The following is a 24,392-nucleotide window of genomic DNA, read 5'->3' on the forward strand; positions in this document are numbered from 1 at the left end:
AAACTATGATCGATATTCATCACTTTGCTGCAGAATTGGTTTTGTACCAGATGTATTTGTTCATCCGCTATGGACGGTTTATCCCTAGCGACGTGATGAGTCATAAGGCCCTTTACGTGTGTCCGATAACTGTGGCCTCTCTCCTAGGTAGTGTGAACTACTCGTACTCAGCTATCATGCAACTTTTTCTAGCTTCAGATACTCATCATTAAAAAATGAATGTTTGATGATCACTTTGTCTTTGTTTTCATTCTTATTATTATGTTTTAGTTAAAGGTTGCAGGGGAATATGGAAGAATATATATGAGAAAGATGTGAAAAGGACAGGGAGGATCGAGGTGGATAGAGAAATTGTTAGTCTTTGAAACAATCTCAAAGAGTTTTCCAATAATTTTTTGTTTCATAAATTCTCCATTTCTCCATCATCCCCCACCCCCATCCCCATATCTTCTTTCTACAATTTCCCCTCGCCTTTTTTCCTCTCTCTTTTTAGATTAAAAATTAAAACTAAAGGATTTCCAAACAGTTGCTTAATTAATGAAAAATATTGTTGCACTAAAGGAACAAGTTTGATGATATTACAGCAATCAATCTATTTGGTGACTCCAATGTTTTTGAAACGTGCAGGACTGTTCCAAGTAGTCAAATTTTTATTTGGCTTTCCCTGTTTAATTGCATTAATAATATACAAATGCAAAAGGAGGCACTTGTCCATGTATGAAAATATAGAAGACTTTCTGCAGAATAATCAGCTCATGCCAGTAAGGTACTCTTACTCGGACATAAGAAAGATGGCCAGAGGTTTTAAGGACAAGTTAGGGGAAGGTGGCTTTGGTTCTGTGTACAAGGCAAAGCTTCGCAGTGGCCGTCTTGTTGCCATCAAGATGTTGGGCAAGTCGAAAGCCAACGGGCAGGATTTTATCAATGAAGTTGCTACCATCGGAAGGATTCACCATGTTAACGTGGTCCAACTTATTGGTTTTTGTGTGGAGGGTTCAAAACGTGCTCTTTTATATGACTTCATGCCTAATGGGTCTCTTGATAAGCACATATTTTCTCAACAAGGAGTTATCTCCTTAAGTTGCGAGAAAATGTCTGAAATCTCACTTGGAGTGGCTCGTGGTATTGAATATTTGCATCGAGGATGTGACATGCAAATTTTGCACTTCGACATCAAGCCTCACAACATTCTTCTCGACGAGAACTTTCTTCCGAAGGTTTCAGATTTTGGGTTAGCAAGGCTATGCCCATTAGATAATAGCATTGTGTCTTTGACTGCAGCGAGAGGAACCCCCGGATACATAGCTCCAGAGTTATTCTACAAAAACATTGGAGGTGTTTCATACAAAGCTGATATCTATAGTTTTGGGATGCTACTGATGGAAATGGCTGGAAAAAGAAAGAACTTAAACGTAAATATAGAACACTTGAGCCAAATATACTTTCCGACATGGGTTTTCGACCAGCTGAGTGGAGGAAATGACCTTACAATCGGAGATGCTACAGAGGAGGAAAAGAAAATCATTAAGAAGATGATTATTGTGGCGTTGTGGTGCATACAAATGAAGCCTAGCGACCGTCCTTCTATGAATAAAGTAGTAGAGATGCTTGAAGGAGAAATTGAGAGCCTTCAAATGCCTCCAAAGCCTTTCTTATACCGACAACAAATGCCAGAGGTGGTTACTGGCGACAGTTCAAGTACCGCATAAGCTGCATCGACAACGACAACATCCACGGAAATTGTTTTGATTGCAGATGAAAATTCAGAGAATTAATATAGCTAGTAGCAATGTTGATGTGCAAAGGAACGTGTAGTGTACCCAATAAGCACAAATAGACTACTTGTATTCAATGGCATTGATTGCTTTCTAGTTTTCAGTTTTTAGCTTTGGTACGTACAAGGATTAGTTTATGCACAAATTGTCTCTCGATTAGTATGGAAAAGCTTTAGATATATAATTTGTGTATGAGCAAAGTTCGATATCTATATATTATGTTGAAGAATGCAATCCTACATAAGAAACTAAACAAATTGCACAGCTTATATCGAATGGTTCCAATTCCAGTTGCATATGAGAAGCTTTAAGAGGAGAAGGTACCTGATCAAGGCGTGGCTATCTTTGATTATTTTCTCAGGATGTGCATTTGAATTCAAATTAACTTAGAAAGGTAGAACTAATATTTATTCTTCATACAAAGACTAAAGCATATTGCCTTCCATATGCGACCCAATTAATATTTATTGCAATCAGTAGGCTTAAAAGAGAGTCTCTTTCGTTTGTGCCATGTTGCCAAAGACAGCGATTTCTCAACGAATGGGTCTGAAAGCTAAGCAAACTACATCCATTGACACTCTTAAGAAAGTGTTGAAAGCTTGTAACTTCACATCTGCACCAGTGAAATCCGCAGTGATTACCGGAGCTTTGATAGTCGATTAGGTCTTGTAGCTGAGGCTTAGGAAGCGTTCAGGGTCAGTCAGACGTCTTAATCTTATGGACTCACCGTCAATTCCAGCTTATTGTATAAGTCCTCTGGCAACAATGTCAGCGTAGTCCATGAATCAACGATAATATTGCCCTTTGCTGGAGCCAATGAAGGGTTCAGTGAACTGTTATATTGCAATCTCTTACGCCCAACGCTCATTGCTTCAAGCCTTAGATACTATAAAGATTTTGAGCCTCCAGAAAGTAATGGGGTAGAAACCGCTGTGGTGCCGGAAACCACAGCTTCAATGCCGAAGCTCATTGTGCTTGATGAGTTGAATCCTGAAAAAGCATGCACAAGGCAGGAGGAAAATTTCGCATCGATTGAAGAACTCATCTGAGAGATGAGGGACACCGGTCCACGTCCAAGCCCAATCATGCCTGATCCATTTCTGTTAAAGAGGCCTCCATTGTCTTGTCCACAACCAAACATCATTTGTGGGAATGAAACTGGTTGCCCAGCAGTGGAGTTAAATGTGACACTTTCTGTGGCTACAACTCACTTGCTGTAGGATCTGTCCCCGTAAGAAACTGTGTAATTACAAACTCCATCTGTGTCGGGAGGAGAAGAGGTTCCGGTCACGAATTTGCATTGGCTTGAGTTACGAAGAACTTCTGCATACGTTTTCAAATTCTTTGGATCAAAGATTGGCGCATTCTGCTTGTAACAATGCAGGGCATACATTGCGTCCATGTAAGATCACTACCTGTATCTGCAACGCCTAAGATTTCAAGAGGAGGTGTACCTACTGATATTTTCAGGTTTCAACCCCTTAGAAGAAGACATAAAGAGTTTTTTAACTGAAAAGCTTCTTCGAGAAGCCCTTCACGACAATATGCATTGATTAGTGTATTATATGTCACAATATCTGAAAGCACCCCCTTCTCTTCCATATCTGATAAGAAGAATTTAACGCTATCAATTTAGCGAGCTTTGCATAAGGCATTGACCATTATATTTAGCGCTGGTTTGGTATTGCTGTGCTTTGAAAAAAAAGTTGTTGTGAGAATAAGCGGCTGTGCTATGAGAATAAGTAGCTGTGAAATAAATCAGCAGAGTGTTTGGTAAACTTTTTTGTAAAAGTGCTTTTGGAAAAGAAAAAAAACCAATCTGACCGTGGGTCTTTTCATTAAAGGAGCACTGTAGCTCTGTGTGCTTTGAAAAAAAACCAGTTTTCCAAAGCTACAAATAGCAGCTTTAGCTTTTTCCTTTGATTTCAGCTTATTCTCACAGCAGCTTCTAAAATAAGCCATTTTTTTTCAGTTTACCAAACACCTAAAACCCTCACAGCTTTTTTTCATGGGTGCTTTTTTTTTAAGCACCTCACTCCCAAACCACCCCTTAGTGTATAAATATTTAACTGAATCCCACTGCTAACAACTTCCCCATATACGACCCATGCCAAATCAATCCACCCGACCTTCACAAGCCCACCAAGAAGACTATTGCAAGCATTTATCGAAACACAAACTCCCTAGCTTCTAAACACCTGAAACGCCTCAAATCCTTCTCTCAATTTCTTAGCCTGCACATAAGTTCTAACAAACAGATCAAAGACCAAAGAACTTGAGCTGCAACTGCTATAAGTTGAAACCAAAGAGTCTGCTACTTCAACACGCAAAATGCCACTCTTTCTAACCATTCTAAGAATCAGAGCTTGTGCATCCGACACTGTTCAACTACGCACCAACATGTGAATCATTGCACTCAAAGACAGTGATGAATGCTTAAAATCAGGACTATTTAACAGAATCAAATCAATAAACTTCAGACCCAGTTGCAAATTTTCACGGCAGCAAGAAAGAACAACAACAATAAGAGACGGGTTTAACCGAAACAGAAAGCTGCGCAAAGAGGTGAGGTTACCTTGCTTCAGACCTAATAAAATCTTTTCCACCAAAAGAGAATCTGATAAAGAAGCTGATGAAAACAGTTCTTGGCTTGTACTACTACAGGGTTCTTGTGATTGCATACTTTTAAGACCAAGTTCCAGGTCATTTGATGGACAATATGCTAAACAATGAGGTCTATGAGAGTGAAAGAGTGAGTGTTTGTTGGTTTTGATCAGGTTGTGCGGGTTCTCGGACCTACATTTCTCAAAATTAGTCAATGGGTTCGCATGTTTGAAACTATAGTTACAGCCATTGAGGAATGAATTCAGAATTCAAAAAGATGTGGGATGCTTCGGGGCTGAAAGGGCCTGTCTACTGATTTAAAGTTCATTCCAGTTTGGCTTGGTTAGGTCCCAAACCAAGAACCAGTACCAAACAGTTGGTAGGCCATAGAGTTGAACCGGAAACTGAGAACCGAAAACTTGGACCTGCAATAGACTGACCGTATACTGAAATTTTAAGTGTGGTCTGGTCTCATTGAATTATATCCTCATTTGTAGCAGGTTGATCCTGAAAAAAGTAAATAGCATTCATCAACATTAAAAAACAGAGGAAAATGAGAACAGCAGTTCAACAGACATTGGATTGCAACGAGAATCTCCCCAAATGGGCAGAACGATTCGAACAGACGATTAATTCATTACAAAAATGATCATCCAGATTAAAAAAACGTTATAGGTACGATTATTTAATCCAAATTTCCATGCTTGTTCCTAAATTCTAAGATATTTTATCAAAAATTACACTAACGGCACATAGTTAGTTGCAAGATATTTCAGCCAAATCTTGTTCCTGAGATTTTAAGAATCACGGAAAGTAGAAGAAAAAAAATTATGAAATCTGAAGTTTACCTCAGTGATCGGGCGGACCAACACCAACGGCGGCGACAGGAAGTGAGAGCAGCGAACGATGGGCTATCAGGGAGTGGATGACGACTCCAAGAGTTCGAGCTTCAATAGAAACCTTCAATGGAAGAAGAGCAGGATGAGTTCAGATGAGAGGTTGAGAGGAACAGGAGGATTCTGGTGGTTGTAACGTTGAGAGAGAGAGAGAGAGGCAGTAGGCGGGAGAGGATTCAGAGAGAGAAAGCGGTCCACGTAGAAGGTTTAGTAGGCAGTTCATCTCCAAACATGTGTTATGGCAAAACCCCGTCCAGAATGATCTCTCCGTCCCAATCTCTCTCTCCTCTCTACTACTGACCAGTTACGTTAAATTATGTCAATATCTTATATTGATTTTTTAAAAGAGATAATAAAACAAAAATAACATCTGAAATGAGAAGAGGGAAGAGAATGAGAATAGGAGGGCAAGAAATCTTACTCTTAGAATTATAGCCATGCTTAACCATCTCCCACCAAACCGAACCATTAATAACTATTAATTTAAAGTTTATACTTTAAATTTATTAGTTAGTATAATTAAATTAGGGGTGTGATATTCACACACCCATTTTTACTTCTTCCACACTTTTTTGGTTTTCGGCCGTCAGATTGAATGAATTGAAGAAGATCAACAGACATAAATTAACAAAGGGTGTGTGAGAAGTAAAATGAGACGTGTGGATAGCACACCCCTTAAATTATCGTTGGATGATTTCAAATCTAATGGTTGAAATTGAATCCATTATTACAACCGAAGAGTTGGCCCTACAAAAAGGACTAGGAGGGGGCTACATATGGCAAGCTTGATGCTTCTTTGACCAAAAAATAGCTTAGTAGGTTCCATAGAGTTATAGCTCAATCATATGTTGGAGATGTGTTTTTAGGCAATTCAAGTCTTTCTTGGTTTTTTAAACCTTTTAGCATTCTCCATTGGAAATAGCCTTAAAAACGAACACAGGGTAACTTAAACCTACAGATAAAGGTTAACCGGTAACATATGGGCAGATGTGCAATCCTAAGCTATCAGCTTAAACTTTCGGTATTAAGCTATCAACTTAAATAATTATTTTTTTTACAAGGAAACAAATACGAATTTATATGACCAAAAAGAATAAGAAGAGAGAAGATAGTTTCACGTCATTCAAATCTCTTTTATCTACAAAACTTAATCGCCTCATCGAATATCTAACCCAGCAAATCCAATTGTATAAACTTTAATAACTTTACTCATCCAATTTCATCCAATCTTTTTGAAATTGATACCAGGTGGATTCAACTGTACTTCAAAATCTATATGTGTATTTCTCTAACTAGTCAGCAACACCAGTTAACTAAGATCAAATGATTAGATTAACAATAGTGGAAGCAATCAATTTAAACCCTTGAAAAACTGAAGAAATCTCAGCTAACTTAGATCTACTTTAGTACAAATTCAAATGTTGATTATCTTAGTTGCAAGGATAGGTTATGATGATCACATATCATATAGAATTATTGAAGTATAAAGCCAATAAACACAATAATCAACACAAGACGTTTTTGACCAGAAAAAACCCACCTCTAGGTTAAAAAACCGGGGGCTTAACATTGAGTCCAATCCACTAGTGTAAACAAAGGTTCATACAAAGACCACACAAGCTCAATTCTAGATCCCTATCTATGGAGCAGCTTTACCTTTGTGCAACATTAGCTTACACGAGATGAATTCATATGATCTTCACGAAGTGGCATCTCCTCCTGAGCTCATCACCTTGTGGCACCGATAACCAACACGATCAATGCAAATGATATGATGATGATGGATTTAAACACCAGTCAAATTCTCCAATCAACATTTAAAGGAATATCCGACTATAATCTCAACTTGATCTAATTGAGAAATCAATACACAAACTAGATCAAGAACACAACACAAATTGAAAAGACTAATGCAACCTAGATGCACAATGATCTTGAGATAAAATGCATAAGAACAATTTTGTAGTTAGGCAACTAGATGAGAAGGCACAAAGCTCAAACTCAATTTTTTAAGATAGTGAAATGTTTTAGCCAAAGAGACAAGGAAGGCAACTAAGGGTTTAACATGGGAGATACCAAATTTTTTGTCCAAACAAGGACAAAAGACACTTGTCAATGCATAGCTCAATCTAAGCAAATCTAAGGCTGAGATTTCAACCTAGAGCAAAGATTTCAGAAAGCCCATGTGAGCTGACTTAAAAAGCGTGTCCAGACAACTGGACATCAGTGACTTTTTGACTGGACAACAAAACTAGATAGAAGGAACTCAGGTTAATGCATGGAATGTATATGAATGATCAAACCTTTAGTGAAGATAAATTGTCTTCGATCAAAGCCTTCAGATATAATATCCAACAAGATGAACCCATACTAGAGTTGTAAAAAACAGAGACAATCTAAGAGTATGTGAGGTAGTATTTACAACTTTTGACAAGGAAAACCAAATAGCTTAAAACTAGACTTCACACTTTTCTCAATGATATTCAAACACCGTTAGTTACAGAGCACCAAAATATTTGAGATTATGTGGTTTTGAAAATTGGGATATTTAAAACATGTCTCTCTCTATTTTTCATATACGAAAAGGAAAAAACAAAAAAATATAAAGGAGAAAAGGGGAGTGAATGATTAAGAGAGATGAAGAGACGAATGGGACGGCAAGGGAAGAAGACGAAAGATTTCACGTGGGAATTTTTTTAATTTAATCTCTTTGCAGAATTATTGTGTTTTGATGTAACAAAGATTGTTTAAGTTGATAGCTTAATCTACCATAATATTATCTGAGAGCTCAAATACAAAAGAACATCATCGGTCCTTAAAATGAGGACCTAGCAATTTTGAACATATGGGTATTTTGTTATCTTGTGATGTGAAATCTCAAACCACTTAGGACACGTTTTACATATCTGGAATCAGAATATAAATGAATGGAAAGATGAATTTTCATTTTTTTTATACAACGTTATATTTACATACTAGGATGAGGGTATGAACATGGAAACTCCTGAAATTCAATGACAGAAGAATTACACAAGTGAACAGGGTTGCAATCTATGGGATACATTCTTTACAAGAATTAATCATCTAATGTGATATGCAAAAGTGTCAAAAAAGACCAAAATATGTTGCTTGATCCATGGCCGTAGAACCTTAATATTGATTGAACGGATGTCACAATTTTTGTAGTGGTATGTAGTGTTTGATTTTATTGGTAAGGAATTGGCTCGTATGAGTTATGGTAGATAATTCTCACAAGTACGATGAAGAATTTAGGAAAATCTTTCTAAATTTGTGGTGTGGCTGGAGGAATTTGAAGAAACTGAATTTTGGAGATTGCAATGTATTTGGTATAACAACTCTTGTTTTCATTGGGGAATATTTCTCTAACTCAATAATTGAAATTTCTTATTGAGTTTTCTTTTTCTCTTTGTGTTGATATTCTAGACCTGGAAATTTCTTACACGACATGTTAACTCGACCGAAAATAATACGAAAATAACGAGTTTCAAGTTAACACATTAACTAATTGAGTCGTTATTGGGTCAAACATTAAGAACCCATTGGTTTACCTGCGGATTGTAGAAACTCATGATTCTTTGAGAGAACAATTAGAGATAGAGAGAGAAAGAATTTTAGAGAGAGAGAGGATTGAATAGAATGATTTTCATTATACTCAGAATATGTACAATACAATATATATAGATACAACCACCTACTCTACCAACTATATCTTAACAGATAAGAAATCTTTTTAATCAGATATAGGCTTAGTTGGTGGTCCTATTGTATCCTTAACACACCCCCTCAAGCTAAAGTTAGGGGGTCTAACTGAAAGCTTGGAAGTAAGCTCGGCAAAACGAGGAGCAGGCAAGGATTTGGTGAAAATATCTGCCAGTTGAAGAAGAGATGTAACATGATTAACACTAACTGTGCCACTGAGAACCTTTTCCCGAATATAATGGTAGTCGATTTCAACATGTTTTGTCCGAGCATGAAAGACCGGATTGAAGGCCAAGGCAATTGCACTCTTGTTATCATAGAAAATCGCAGGCGTTTGGAGAATAGGAAAGGAGATATCATGCAGAATCTTACTGACCCAACTGAGTTCAGCAGCTGTATGGGCCAGAGACCTGTACTCAGCTTCAGTAGACGAGCGGGCAACAGTGCATTGCTTCTTGGCACTCCAAGAGATGAGATTAGGGCCAAGAAAAACACAATAGCCACTTGTGGATCGTCTATCAATAGGACAGCTTGCCCAGTCCGCATCAGACCACGCAGTAAGGCTTTGACAACCTTTAGTAAAACACAAACTAGAATCAAGAGTACCCTTCAAATAACGAAGGATTCGTTTGACTGCTTGCAAATGAATGGTCCGAGGAGAATGCATATACTGACAGACTTGGTTAACAGCGAAAGCCAAATCGGGTCGTGTCCATGTGAGATACTGCAAGGCCCCAACAATTGATCTATAAAATGTAGGATTAGAAAGTAAAGTACCAGAGTGATCCAGTTTGGCAGATGCAACAGGAGTGGAGCAAGGTTTAACACCAACCATATCAGTCTTCTTTAACAAGTCAAGAGCATATTTAGACTGGTGAAGAAAAAATCCTGTAGCAGATCGGTGCACCTCAATTCCCAAAAAGTAGTGAAGATCACCCAAATCCTTGACAGGAAACATAGTTTATAACTGAGAAATGATGGAAGTGCAGACAGAGGTAGAGCTCCCGGTGATGATAATGTCGTCAACATAGACTAAGATGAAGGTGATGGTAGAATCCTTTTTGATAAACAAGCTGGTATCAGAGGAAGAAGCCAAGAATCCCAAGGACAAAATAGCTTTGTAAAAGGCTTCATACCAGGCCCGAGGGGCTTGTTTTAAACCATAGAGAGAACGCTTGAGTTTACACACATGTTGAGGGTGGTTGGAGTCAACAAAACCAGGGGGCTGGATCATGTAGACATCCTCTTTTAAAGTACCATGCAAGAATGCATTACTGACATCAAGCTGATGAATGAACCAGTCATAGGAAACTGCAATGGACAATAAAATTCGAATGGTAGTTGGTTTAGCAACTGGACTGAAGGTCTCAGTAAAATCAAGGCCTTCTTGTTGATGGAACCCTTTAGCCATCAGCCGAGCCTTATACCGTTCTATCGAACCATCTAGTCTATGCTTGACTTTAAAAACCCATTTGCAACCGACTAAATTCAAGTCAGGCTGAAAAGGAACTAGATCCCAAGTCTCAGTATTCTGCAAGGCTTGAAACTCAGCCTCCATGGCAGCCAGCCAGTGCGGATGCTTGGAAGCTTGTAAAAATATGGTAGGGGTTGGAGGAAGACAAGTAATGGAATCAACAGAAGCAGGAATAGAGTGTTTAGTTGCAGTGAAAACCTTCGGCTTGTGAATTCCAGCTTTAGCCCTTGTAATCATAGGATGAAGATTAGGAGGAGTAGGTGTGGGAGTAGGGGAGGAACCCGCTGGTATAGGGCAGGGAATAAGAGAGGAAGAAGCAGCAGAGGGTGAAGAGGCTGAAGGTTGTAAAACACTATCGGGATGAGCCAACTGAACTGCACTTGGGGAAGAAGAAACAGGAATATTCAGAGGTATAGGGGCAGGAACTGTACTTGTAGGAGAAGCATCAGAAGATAGAGGAGAACCTGAGAACATCCCAGTCTTGAACGGAAATAAGTGTTCATCAAATGTAACATGCCGAGAGACATACAGCTTATTAGCCACAGGATCAAAGCATCTGTAACCACTATGATGAAGACTATACCCCAAAAATACACACAGTTTACTCTTGGTATCCAGTTTATGCGATGAGTAGGGCTGCAACCAAGGATAGCAAGCACAACCAAAAGCCTTCAAATTATGATACTTAGGAGGCGCTTGGAATAGTTTCTCCCAAGGACTAACGGAAGAAGATTGAGGTGGCAGGCGGTTGATGAGGTACACAGCAGTTTGAAAAGCTTCTACCCAGAATTTTGGTTCCAAACCACTCTGAAAAAGAAGAGTCCTGCCCATTTCGACAACATGGCGATGTTTCCTTTCGGCACACCCATTTTGTTCAGGAGTATGAGGGCAACTTAATTGATGTGTGATCCCTTGTGCATTAAGAAACCCCTGAAATTCCTTGCTTAAAAATTCACCACCAGAATCAGACCGTAAACATTGTATTTTACAATCGAAAAAGGTTTGAACTTTGTGTACAAAAGTCTTGAAGACAGAGCAAACATCAGACTTATATAACAATGGATATAACCAGCTGTATTTCGTGTAATCATCTACTACAATGAGATAGTATTTATAACCAGTACAGGAGGAAGTGGGAGAAGGACCCCAAACATCAGTATGAAGTAAATGAAATGGCCTATTTGTAGTACACGGCAAAATGGAAAAGGGAAGTTTAGAGGCCTTCCCCAACTTACAAGCAGTACAAACAGAATCTGTGTTAACAGAACCAATCACAGGCAGCTGGTGTTTATTCACAACATTATGAAAAACTAGACTCGATGGATGACCTAGGCGTTGATGCCAGACATAAGCATCCACTTTAGTAATCATCAATGCATGAGGAGAGAGAGCAATGCCTGAGATTCCATTGGATGCATCCCAGTAGAAAGGATATAAGCCACCTTCACAGGGGCCCTGGAAGAGCATCTTCCCAGTACTTAGGTCCTTGATATAGAACTCAAACGGATCAAAAGTCAGAGAAGCCCAATTATCACAAACAAACTTGTAAACAGATAACAAGTTATGTGAAGCTTTGGGAACTAACAACACATCATTAAGTCGAAATGTAGCATTCATAGTGCGAATTAAAGCAGATCCAGTGTGAGAGATACACAGACCTTTACCATTACCAACAAAGAGTTGATCATGGCCAGTGTAGGGAATGGCAGAATTGAGAGAAGCAGGATCTGGAGTCACATGATGAAAAGCACCACTATCAGTTTGCCAATAGCTTGGTGGAGGAGAAGTAGCAGCGGTCATACCAAGAGGAGGTCCAGGATGAGATCGTTGAGAGGCAAACTGAGAGAGCTTCTCACAATTGAGAGCTTCATGACTAGATTTAAGGCATAACTGACACTGAAAAAACCGGCCAGAGTAAGAGGTATTATTGTGCTGACCAAATCCTGTAGATCTTGAATTTGGACCCGAGCCAAGAAGACCACTAGAGGTGTTATGAGTAGGACGATTGCCTCCAAACGTGCGATTGTTATGATAGCAATTACGATTCTGAAAGCGACCTCAAGAATTACCTCGGTAAGAGTTGACACCAGAAGAACCTTGTTGAGCCGTATAGGCGTGAAATGGTGCAGATGATGAAGAAGAGGCTTTGGTCTTTCGTTTCTGAAGAGAAATTTCCTTACTAAGAAGTAAGCCATGAAGTTCATCAGTGTTGATAACCTCAGTTCTTGTTTCAATAGAGTCAACGAAGGAATCATACTCATCAGAAAGACCAGAAAGGATGTAGGCAACAAGATCGGATTCAGAAATCGGATCGCCAGCCGCTGCAAGTTTATCAGAGATCTCCTTGAGAGAGTTGAGGTAATCCGTCATCGAGGAGTCACCTTTCTAAATTGTTTGGATCTTCGAGTGTAAGCTGTGAATATAAGTGCGAGAAGCACCAGAAAAACGACGTTCAAGAGACTGCCAGATAGACTTGGAATCATCCATGCCAACCGTCAAAGGAAGGAGATCTTTAGATAAAGTCGAATTGATCCAAATCATCAAGAGTTGATCGCGTTCACACCAAGTCTCATACACCGGATTAGGAATTTAAGCGCCGGAAGAATCAAGCACAAACGGAGAAGGACACACATCAGTGCCATTGACAAGCCCTAAAAGCTTGAATCGCTTCAGAACAGGGAGGAAGAGACTACGCCAGGTGATGTAATTGTGACGAGTGAGTTTCGTCGCCACCATACCAGTAATGTTCTGAACGGTAATCGAAGAGAGAGATTGAGCTGACAGATTTGGACCGTCGACATGAGAACCAGATGAAGCAGCCGGAGAAGAAGAGGTCGCAGCCATCCAGAAGAGTAGAGAAGAAAAATTCAAGAATTTCAAGAAATTGAAGAAATTAGGGCAGAGAAGATATGTTTGGGAGAAGAGAAAGAGGTGAGAAAATTCAAGAAGATGGAAGCGGTGGATCGAAGTCGGTAGACAACGGCTCTGATACCATGTAGAAACTCATGATTCTTTGAGAGAACAATTAGAGATAGAGAGAGAAAGAATTTTAGAGAGAGAGAGGATTGAATAGAATGATTTTCATTATACTCAGAATATGTACAATACAATATATATAGATACAACCACCTACTCTACCAACTATATCTTAACAGATAAGAAATCTTTTTAATCAGATATAGGCTTAGTTGGTGGTCCTATTGTATCCTTAACACGGATAACCAGTCGGTTTGTTCGCGGGTCACCCATTTCAACACGTTAAGAGAAAAGTTAGTTTGATTAATTTAAACTACTAAAAAAACATTACTACAATAGCCATAGTATTTAATCTCCCATAAAGGAGTATAAAAATTTTCAAAACACATTAAAAAATTCATAATGATTAATTTACAATTGTAAAAAATGTGAAAAATATGCAAACGCGTGATGACATCATCTACATTTTGACGATGGGTACTTCGTCACTTGAAATTTTAAAACACTACAAACCCTCATGAATAGTTTTTTTATTGGGACCCAAAATAAATAAAAATTCCTAATAATTAATATGCAAGTATGAAAAATGTGAAAGAATGTACAAATGCTCGTGATTACATTCTCTATGCTTAGACAATTGTTACGTTGTCGTTTAGATTTTTAAAATCCTTCAAACCTTCATGAATAATATTTTTCGTTTGAGTGAAAAAAAATAATAATAACTAACATAGAAGTGCGAAAATGTTAAAATATATATATATATATATATATATATATATATATATATATATATATATATATATATATATATATATATATATATATGCAATCACTTGTGATGACAACTTTTACAACTTTCGTGAATGGGTCAACTCCGAAATTTGACAGTATAATTAATAAAACCTAGATTTATATTTAACCATAGATTGACATTTATGCTCTATTTTTCTCACTGGATTTTATTTTTTAGATTTTTGTTTTGGCCAAATTTTTTCTTGGTCCCTGTGGTGAGACGACACTTTCAATGTGATCCTCATAATGAAAAAATTGTTAATTAAAACCCCATGGTGAGTTCTGTTAGAATCCAATAGGCGAGCTTTTTCACCTGAACATGATCATCATCATGGAAGCACTACCGACCAGTGACCAGATCGACGACAACGTCTTGTGCTTGTCGGTGATTATCGACTTGACCAAGTCGTTGCAGCTGCTACTAGTCAGGGGCAGCTGTTGTTGCAGAGAGGAGGAATGCGAGACTAGAGGGGTTATTAAAAATCCACACGAAAAAACAAGATTGCTAATACCGTGCTAATGAGATCTTTAATCCAAGTGAGTCATTTTATTCAGATGTTTTCATTTTTTTTTTTTACATTTTTCTGCAATCAAACAACCCAGATTGTGCCACATGGGCCCAAACCCTTTTTTTCAAATGTTTTTCATTTTTTTTTTTCTGAATTAAAAAGTCAGATTCATCCAACAGCCATATGTGCAGAAGGCTAGAAGGCTAAGTGCGCCTATAGCGCAGGTCCCACTGCCACTTTCCAGTCAGCTCACGCTCCCTCACTCACTCGTGAAGTCCACGTGCTTGACGCAAAAATAAATAAATGAATAAATAAAAAATAAACGTGGTTAACCTCATGCTAACATTAGATCCACTCCGACACTAAAGCGGACAAAAATGACCCGATCAATAGGTCTGGGGTGGGTGGGCCCATTGAATCGCCCCACTGATTTGGATGGGCGGAGCTGTTTTTCTTAGGTGTGGGAATTAAACCACCTAATTAAAAGGGCAATTTAATGGAGAAAAGTTGCTTCAAGTATAATCCTCACTCACGCCACTTAGTTCTAAAGTCTAGTGGTATTCCTCTTCACTTGTAAGTGAGATGTCTTAGGTTCAATTCTTGACAAAGGTGAAATTGAACCACATTCACTAGCCCATTGTAAGGTTTAACCTACTTTCCCACCCCTTAATGTAGATAATATGTTTGTTAAAAAAAATATAAAAAAAAAATCCTTACTTAACCAAACGTGGAACACTACTCCGATCTAAGCTAGTCCGAATTTAAAAAAAGGGCTATCTCCAATGGAGATGGCTATAGTTTAACCTTTTTCTTTACAAAACCCAACTCTGATGGAAAGTTGGGCCAAAACCAAATGGATCTTACCAAGCCAAATTAGAGCAATTTGACCATCGGGTTGGGCATATTGAGTCCGCCTTGCAGCCCATTTGTTGGGTTTTTTTTTATAAGGACGAAATTTAAAAAAGAAAAAATTTTAAAATCTATTTTTTTTTCTATAAATACCTAAGTCATTTATACACCATTTTTCACATCATTTTCATCATTCCACATTATCTTACCTCATTTTAATCCAATTCTTCACATTCTATTCACATCAAACACTCTTTTCATACACACTCTTCTCTTACCTCTACCAATAATCTAAATTTAAATTTTTCAATATTTATTCAAATGACACTCAAAATATATCCGGATAACCTTATTCATTTAGTAACAAGTGACACTCAAAATATGTCATGATAAATTTATTTTAATATAGTAGTTTAATTCAATTATCCAATAAAGTTAAATAACAAATTTATAAATAATAAATTATTGAAGGGCTAAAAAATAGCCTATACAGTTGCAGATGATATATAAATATGGCTTACCACTATTCATTTAAAAATAATTTCTTACGTAACTTTGATTCGGACTAAACATAACCCCTGATAGACGTATCAAACGAGACATAAATAGCGCGTTGGATATTAACCCGGAGACGCCATTGTGGGACACATCCTCACGTTGTAAAATTTTACTTTTATGTTTTTCCGTTGTTTCAAAACATCGACGCTGGGCCAAACTTTGAGCCGTCATTTCGATCCGTACTCATGAAAACTGGAAACTTGAGCAGTACAAGTTGCCGTACCAAAGAAGTTGTGTATCCGTTATTCTCAAAAGCTCTTTCCTCTGCTAAAAACTGCACTGAATTACACAAAGTCCACTCACAGATTGTCACTTCAGGATTACACCATTCCGTCTTCTTCTCCGGCAAACTCATAAGCAAATATGCTCAGCTCAGAGACCCCATTTCCTCCCTCTCAGTTTTCCACCAAGCTCTTCCCAAAAGCAATGCCTACCTATGGAATTCAATCATCAGAGCGCTTATCCACAATGGGTTTTACTCAAAAGCTCTTGACCACTACACTGAAATGGATAAATTGAATGTTCGACCTGATAGGTATACATTTCCTTCAGTGATCAATGCCTGTGCTGCGTTATGTGATCTGGAAATGGGCATGATTGTTCATCAGCGTGTTTCCGAAATGAGTTTTGGATCAGACTTGTACATTGGTAATGCAGTGATAGACATGTATTGTAGATTTGGTGAACTTGGCAAAGCACGGCAACTGTTTGAGCAAATGCCTCAAAGGGATATTGTGTCGTGGAATACTGTGATTTCGGGCTACAGTTCGAATGGATATTGGGAGGGAGCTTTGGAAAATTTTCGTAGGCTGAGAATGGACGGGTTGTTACCAGATTCTTTTTCCATATCTGGTGTTTTGCCTGCGTGCGGAGGCTTGGTTGATGTTAAAGAGGGTTAGATAGTTCATGCTTTGGTTGAGAAGATTGGGGTCCATGCTGATGTTTTAGTAAGCAATGGATTTCTTTCAATGTACTTCAAATTTGGTTGGTTAAAAGATGCTCAATGTCTTTTTGAGAAGATGGTTGTTAGGGACTCGGTTAGTTGGAACACTGTGATTTGTGGGTACTCTCAGTTGGGGTTGTTTAAAGACTCAATAAATTTGTTTAGGCAAATGGTGAATGAATTTACACCTGATTTGCTAACAATCACTTCTGTTCTCCGTGCTTGTGCTCATTTACAGGATCTGGGACTTGCAAGATATGTTCATGACTACATGAAAAGAAGTGCTTTTCAATTTGATACTATGGCAAATAACATACTTATTGATATGTATGCAAAATGTGGAAACTTATTAGCTTCACAAGAAGTATTTGATCATATGGAATGTAGGGATGCTGTGTCATGGAATTCATTGATCAATAGTTATTTTCTTAATGGTTGTTCTGATGAAGGGTTCAACCTTTTTAAGGCGATGAAGAGTAGCGTGAAACCTGACTCTGTGAGTTATGTGATGATACTGTCAAATTCTACCCAGCTAGCAGATGTGGACAAGGGGAAAATGATCCACTGTGATACGGTAAAATTGGGATTCAATTTAGATGTTATCGTCAACAATGCTCTTGTAGATATATATGCTAAATGTGGCAAAATAAAGGATTCGCTACTAGTATTTGAGAATATGGAAGTTCGTGATGTAGTAACATGGAATACCGTAATTGCTGCTTGCATTCATTATGACGATTGTAGTTTAGGGTTAAGAATGATTCGTAGAATGAGGAATGAGGGAGTGATGCCCGATGTGGCCACCATGTTAGGTATCTTGCCTGTGTGTTCCTTGTTTGCTGCAAAGCAACAAGGAAAAGAGATCCATGGGTGCATTTTAAGGTTAGGATTTCATTCAGATGTCCCTGTTGGGAATGCACTAATAGAAATGTATTCTAGCTGTGGTAGTTTGGAAAACTCCATACGAGTATTTGAGCATATGAGAAAGAAGGATGTGGTGACATGGACCTCCATGATCTCTGCCTATGGGACATATGGTGACGGAGTGAAAGCAGTAAGAACTTTTGCAGAAATGGAAGCAACAGGTGTCCTTCCTGATCATCTTGCTTTCCTTGCTGTCATATTTTCTTGTAGCCATTCAGGTTTAGTAGAAGAAGGTATGGCTTACTTCAACCGGATGAAGAACTGCAAACTTGAACCTAGGATCGAACACTTTGCTTGTGTAGTTGACCTCCTCTCACGGTGTGGCTTATTAGCTCAAGCAGAGGACTTTATCCATTCAATGCCAATGAAGGCAGATGCGAGTATATGGGGATCTTTACTTAGTGCTTGTCGAGCTAGTGGAGATACAGATATAGCTGCACGTGTCTCAGAACAGATAATTCAATTGAATTCTAATGATACAGGGTATCATGTTTTGGTCTCAAATGTATATGCAGCTTTAGGGAAGTGGGATCAAGTGAGAAGAATTCGGAAATGCATGCAAGCTAAAGGACTCACAAAAGATCCTGGATTTAGCTGGATGGAGATTCAAAAGAAAGTCTGAGGATAGTCCCTCTTAAAATTGTATAGAGGTCAAAACGTTTGTCGGGGCTACTTTTGGGTTTGTTGGGAAAGGAAGATATGCTGATTTGCAACTTCTCCCACCATGACTTCGGAGATGGATGAGAAAAAAGACGTAGAAAAGGGGAGGGCTTGCCATGGAAGGTAATGGCTGATGAATAACCCTTTGGCTTTGTGGGAAACTTTTGCATTTCTTTCCTTTTCCAAATCTTTCTTTTGTATGTTCATCGAATTAGCAAATCTGAAAACTTCAAAGTACACTTCTCCCTCATAGGCAACTCATATGAACAAACGCTATTTAAGAATGAGATATTGCATTTTTATATTTTCATGTTGCTTAATGTTGATGGTATCTTGTTGAATGCTGTATAAGCTTTAGGTTCATCAGTCATGCTTCTATGATAATAAAGCCTGATTTACACTTGTCTCTCTCTTGTTTAATTTACATAGCATCATTAAGTCTGCTTTTTGTCTTACCATATGGTGTAGGTCCAATGTTCGAAGGAGAGGGTTCTGAATTTAGAGCAGACCCGAATTCACTGATCCGAGGTTAGATTGTTCATTTCAAGAGATTTTCATTTCTTTTTCTTGCTTATTCATAGATTTAGTTGTGTACTTTTAACAACAAAAAAAAACTGACTTGAAGCTCCTTTGTTCTTAATTCTAACTAATAATTAATTTAACGATTTTAATTTATTGTGTAAATTAATTTATTGTGTAAATTTTGGCTTAGTACGATTCAAGAGACTACAATTTTAATTGCAAGATTTGGTATTTTTTTTTTATCTGTTGCACAATGTGTGGCTTCAGTTCTGAAAATATTGAGGATTACTGCTTTCCTTCAATAAACAGAACTTTGAAAATTCATCTTGTTTATTTATCAAGTGGCTCTGATTGCAGAGGCAACACGAGGATGTGTCGCTCGCAGATAATGTGAAATTCTCAAGAGGATTTATGCGATTCTCGGGTCCAGGCGTCCATATGAACAATCTCTCCAGCTCACTCTACAGAGGCTAACTACTGCAGAACCTGAGATTGCAGACGCTAAGTGGAAAGCTTCTAAAAAAGTTCAAAATTTGGCGGTAATGCCGTTGTTGACCGACAGTCTTGACAGCCACAGTTGAACACTCTGATAGTAAAACTGAATTCTTTTCAGCCATTAGTCAGTTCACTTGGATGGCTCAGATTTTACCGTTGTAAATTCCTTTTTTTTTTCCAAAAATCTGGCAACTCAACATTACTATTTTGGAAAGTTAGAGCTAGATTCTGAAGGTCGTAGGGTATAAAACCAGAACCAAGTCTTTGAAGTTCCGCATTTTGACCCAATGTCGGGAGAACCTTCCTATTTGAATCTGCTCCTTCTACCTTGTCACTCTTTTTCGTGATCCAAATTACAATGTTGCTTGACAATCGGAACTGTATTATCTAAGCTAACCTTTAATTTTCAACTTAGCAAAAACACTTTTTATGCAAGGGAACTTATCAAGTAGCTGAGAGCATTCATCTTAGCAACCGTGTTAATCCGTTCGATATCACTTGTTTAAGACGAATAAATCTTTTATTCAAATTGTTAGTACTATAATTAACAATTCCATTAAAAATAATATACCATCATTAAGAATTGAATATATTATGCAAGGAGCATATCTCGAGTAGTTAAAAAACATTTTATTTTGCAATCGAGGTCCTTTGTTTGGGTAATATCACTTGAATAAAACCAATAAATTTTCATTCAAATTGTTAGAAGTCCATTTGAAATATTCCTACCTTCGATATTCAATAGAAGTGCATTTGACATATTCCTACATCCTAGACTCTTAAGAATTAAAAAAATCCTAGCTGCGGAAAATTTCTCTGCCGCCAGCTCCTGCCTTTGGCTTTAGAGTCGGCGTCAATCTTCTTAAAAATCATTCTTCATCTCTTCCTTCTCACTTTTTGTTTACTTTATTTGGTTTTGAATTGTCACCGTGAAAATGTTGTAATCACTGTGATAATCGTCGTCTTTTGACACACGTACATAGTTCACATAAGGCTTTGGATCCAATTATCACCTTCGATATGGGGTTGAAGCGGGAAGCCATGAAAGATGTCGAATTGCATTGGGATCAAGTTTAGTCAGTACAACACTTTGGGTTTAGCTGATGTAGTGGTATGCCTTTCGGATGTCCGAAGGATGTGGAGTGGCGACATGATTTTATCCTTTTATTTTGTTTCTGTTTAATTATTTCTGGGAATTGACTTAAGAGTTTGGTTTGATTTCTCTTTATAGGAGAGTTTGCTAGTTTGATTGCTCTCCATAGGAGAGTGCTTGATTTTAAGTTTTGTTTTGGTGTGTTACCCTTTGGGATCCATGTCTAAAGGGTGGAGCCGTTTGATTTGTTGGATCTACTTCATTTGGTGTTCTGCGATTGTAATGGTTATTAGGTGATGCGATGGACTCATGGGCATCGTGCTCCCTATTCCAATTTTATGGTTTGAGATTTTGTTCTCACATGATCCTCTTGTAACACGAAGTTTAACGGTTTATTAATCTATGTAATCATACAACTCCATATGAGCTCGAAAGAGTGCGTGATGTCTACTCATTGGGCGATCAATATGCTTTATTGTACTATTTTTAGATCTAGTTTGCAAAGACCCTTTTGGGGCCAAGTTCTTCATGATATGTATTTGTAATGCCCTTTTATCAATGAATGAATACCGTACTCTTAAAAAAATAAAAAGCAAACATAACGTCAAAATGTTCTACAGTCTCCATGTAAAACCCACCAATTTTTATTCGGAATTGTTCGCAGTTCCCCACATAAAATCTTGAGCAAAGCTACCAAAATCAACATTACAAAAGCCTGCTAGACAGATGATCCCAGACACCAATATACATATCGTTTTCACAGGAAGGGACATGAAGCTTTTAGTTCGTCCAATATGCTACAAGGATGTCAACTCATATCTCCAAATACGGCAGCAAAATGAGCCTATCGCGCGCTATGCATGGGCATGAGAACCAGAAGCATGTTCAGTTTCGCAGGATTGGAGAACCAGAAGTATATATGCTTATCTGCAATCTTGAAATGTCGTGCCTTTTTTAGGAAATACGTCCCTGGACACACATGATGGAGGTACCCCAGCTCCATGGGTTTGGGCCGGCTGCCAATCGATTGTTGGAGGCATACAAGATGCTTTTGAAGGTATCTCATTTGCCAATGTTTACATTTTTTTTCCTAGCACATTTTAAGGTTTATCAGCTAAAGTTTGAATGGCAATTCGCTCGTTCATATACCCACTAATGTGAGTGATGGTTTTATATGATATTAAGACCTCATGGAGACTTCATTTTCCACTAAATCAATAGGAGTTTCTACCCGTCTAGAAAATGACATTTTCTTGTTATACGTAATTATGTAATTTGTATCGGTGAAGTATCTCTGTAGTTAATCAATACTTTAATATACAACTAAATTTCTTCTACTATTGAATTTCACAAGGACAGGTGTGTTCTTTCATATGAGGTAATGAACATAGGCACTGTACCTTCATGTGTGGCTGATGATGGGTAGGTATCTGTGGTGTGTGTTGGAAGGGGTCTGGGTTGAAATTGTTGAAAGTAGCTTGTACATGCCACATTTGGCTTGTTTTTATAGGGGTTTCATGGGGATCTTTTGTCTTTTGAAGTATCAAACATTGGGATCTTGAGCCTTGGCCTTTTGATCATCGTTCATTTGGTTTTACATGTAATCTTGATCTTTGGTTATTCTTTTGAAGTATCAAACATTTTTTTTATCAACCTTGATGTGTTAGATTTATGCTGACCCGTTTCTTCTCTCCCTTTATATTTGTGCCTTGTGTTTGCTGTCCCTATGCGGATGCTGTGGTGGTCAATCCACCCCTTGTTTACATGGACTTTCCTCGGTTCAAGCATCCATAGTGCCCCATTCACTTAGCATGGAAAACTAAGTACAAAGCCTGGAAAACTAAAACCAAGTACAAAGCATGGAAAACTAAGTACAAAAGTAGTTGTTTGCTTGTAGCACATACTCAGTGCTCAGTGCTCAGTGCTCACTAGTCAAGTTCACCTTTTATCTGTCTTAAGGGAGAAAAAAGTGAAGGAAAGAAGTGGGGGTGGGGGAGGGGAATGGGAAATTTGCTTTTCTTTGTTATGGGGTAGGAGGGAGGAAATGGAAGAGAAAATGAGAAGGGTAGATATCCCTTGAGCTGGGAAAGCACTCCTCTAGAGCTCAGTAAAGCATTATCCTCTAACATGGGGAGACTGAATGTCTAGTTATTATGCAAAGGGCAATATTTTAGTCCAACCATTTCTGGATTTCTTGGCTTCCCTTCGCTTTTCATCAGACAAGTCAACCAAACAGTAGGAGAGAACCATAACCAAATCGTCTGTTGGGATTCTCTCCTCCCATTCTCTCTTGCTCCAAACATGGTATTACTTCCTCATTTCCTTTTGTGTGTGTCTGGATGTGTGCATGTTGCTGTAGATGTAATCGGGTCTGGAGTGAAATAGGTGTGGTGGGATTACTTGGGTATGGTGGAGCATTGTAGATCACATTACTGAACGATGCCAGATTTGAACAAGTACTATTAGTATGACCGTGAATCTTGTTACTAGGCCTCTTCTTATAATTCTTGCATTTATTGCAGTTCCTGGGGAACTTGAGGAATCTTAGAGACTCATACGCAGCTCTTGCTGTTGGATCATCTGACTCAGTTGCTGGCGAGCCCTCATCTGTCACAAGAATAATCTCAGAGTGTGAATCTGCTTTGACATTCCTAAATCGTGACCTCGGGATTCTCTCGGCTTCCATTGCTCGCGAGCAAGGTGAGGAGGTGAGTTTATGATGAAATTGTAGTAGTTGTTTAGGGGAGGGCCATGAATGCAGTCTGTTCGCCTTCTTTTTGGACTGCAAATGTATGTTGGGAAAATGTAGTTTTTTCTGTCAAATGAAAGTGAAGTACAATGTAGTATTGATTCTGTATTCATAACACCCACACTGTTTTGTGGGACGATCTTTATCCATGTTCGTTTGGTTTGCAGTCTGACAACATGAAAGTCATCGTTGTAATTAGACCCTTTCTTTTAAGTTCCTAGTCTTTAACCTATAACAATGCGAACGACACCTCTATTTACGGGTGATTCCCCAATTCCTCCGTGCTCTCTCTCTCTCTCTCTCTCTCTCTCTCTCTCTCTCTTTCCCCTCGAGCCAAACTGATAAATAAGAAATGAGAGGAATCATCCCCAACTGGAACATTTGACGGATTGAATGAATGAATGAATGAATGAATGTATATTCAATTCGAAAAGAATGAAAAAGCATATATAGATTTCATTTTTCTCAAAAAAAAGAAGAAAAAAGTACATAGATTTCATGGCCAAAATGAGGCTTGGGATCAGGCCTAACTTGAACAATAATCAGGCCCAAAATAAGGCTGGTGCTTTCCATTGAGGGGGGAAAGTATAATTGTGGTTTATTTGGGACTTCCAATGATTATAGTTATGGTTTGAGTAAATTATAGCAATGGTCCTTTAATTTTAACCTAATTAGAGCAATGGTATCTCAACTAAAAATCTATTACCATTGGTTCTTCAACTCATCAAAACGTTCAGTTATGGTTATTTTTGTCAACTTTGTTATAACTTCCGTCGAAATAAGTTACGTGTCATGCATGTGAGGCTAAATCAAGGGACAAATATGGAAAATCAAATAAGAAAAATTGTATCAA

General features: G+C 38.2%; 1 protein-coding gene, 2 long non-coding RNA genes and 1 pseudogene across 3 annotated transcripts; 3 read left to right on the forward strand and 1 right to left on the reverse strand.

Moving 5' to 3' along the window:
* The first annotated feature begins 53 nt into the window (after window positions 1-53).
* On the forward strand, window positions 54-1,878 carry LOC103418509 (rust resistance kinase Lr10-like). Its single transcript, XM_029093742.2, has 2 exons — window positions 54-147; window positions 628-1,878. The coding sequence occupies exons 1-2, from the start codon at window positions 96-98 to the stop codon at window positions 1,707-1,709; spliced, it is 1,134 nt and encodes a 377-aa protein (XP_028949575.2). The 5' UTR covers window positions 54-95; the 3' UTR covers window positions 1,710-1,878.
* Window positions 1,879-4,206: 2,328 nt separating this feature from the next.
* On the reverse strand, window positions 4,207-5,616 carry LOC114821480 (uncharacterized). Its single transcript, XR_003768823.2, has 2 exons — window positions 5,228-5,616; window positions 4,207-4,886 (listed from the first exon to the last, which is right to left on the reverse strand). It is a non-coding gene; the product is annotated as an uncharacterized lncRNA (long non-coding RNA).
* Window positions 5,617-16,242: 10,626 nt separating this feature from the next.
* On the forward strand, window positions 16,243-18,712 carry LOC103407275 (pentatricopeptide repeat-containing protein At3g03580-like; annotated as a pseudogene).
* Window positions 18,713-21,426: 2,714 nt separating this feature from the next.
* LOC114823778 (uncharacterized) lies at window positions 21,427-23,769 on the forward strand. The gene is made up of 2 exons (XR_011574843.1): window positions 21,427-21,847; window positions 23,313-23,769. It is a non-coding gene; the product is annotated as an uncharacterized lncRNA (long non-coding RNA).
* The last annotated feature ends 623 nt before the right edge of the window (window positions 23,770-24,392 follow it).

This window comes from Malus domestica, chromosome 02 (genome assembly GCF_042453785.1).
Source record: "Malus domestica chromosome 02, GDT2T_hap1".
NCBI lineage: Eukaryota > Viridiplantae > Streptophyta > Magnoliopsida > Rosales > Rosaceae > Malus > Malus domestica.

What these genes read in the sequence shown, in the direction of transcription:
- LOC103418509 (XM_029093742.2), top strand. Translation starts at nt 96, where the DNA reads ATGAGTCATAAGGCCCTTTACGTGTGTCCGATAACTGTGGCCTCTCTC. An exon ending in AACTGTGGCCTCTCTCCTAG is followed by an intron (nt 148 to 627) that starts GTAGTGTGAACT and finishes TGAAACGTGCAG; the next exon opens with GACTGTTCCAAGTAGTCAAA.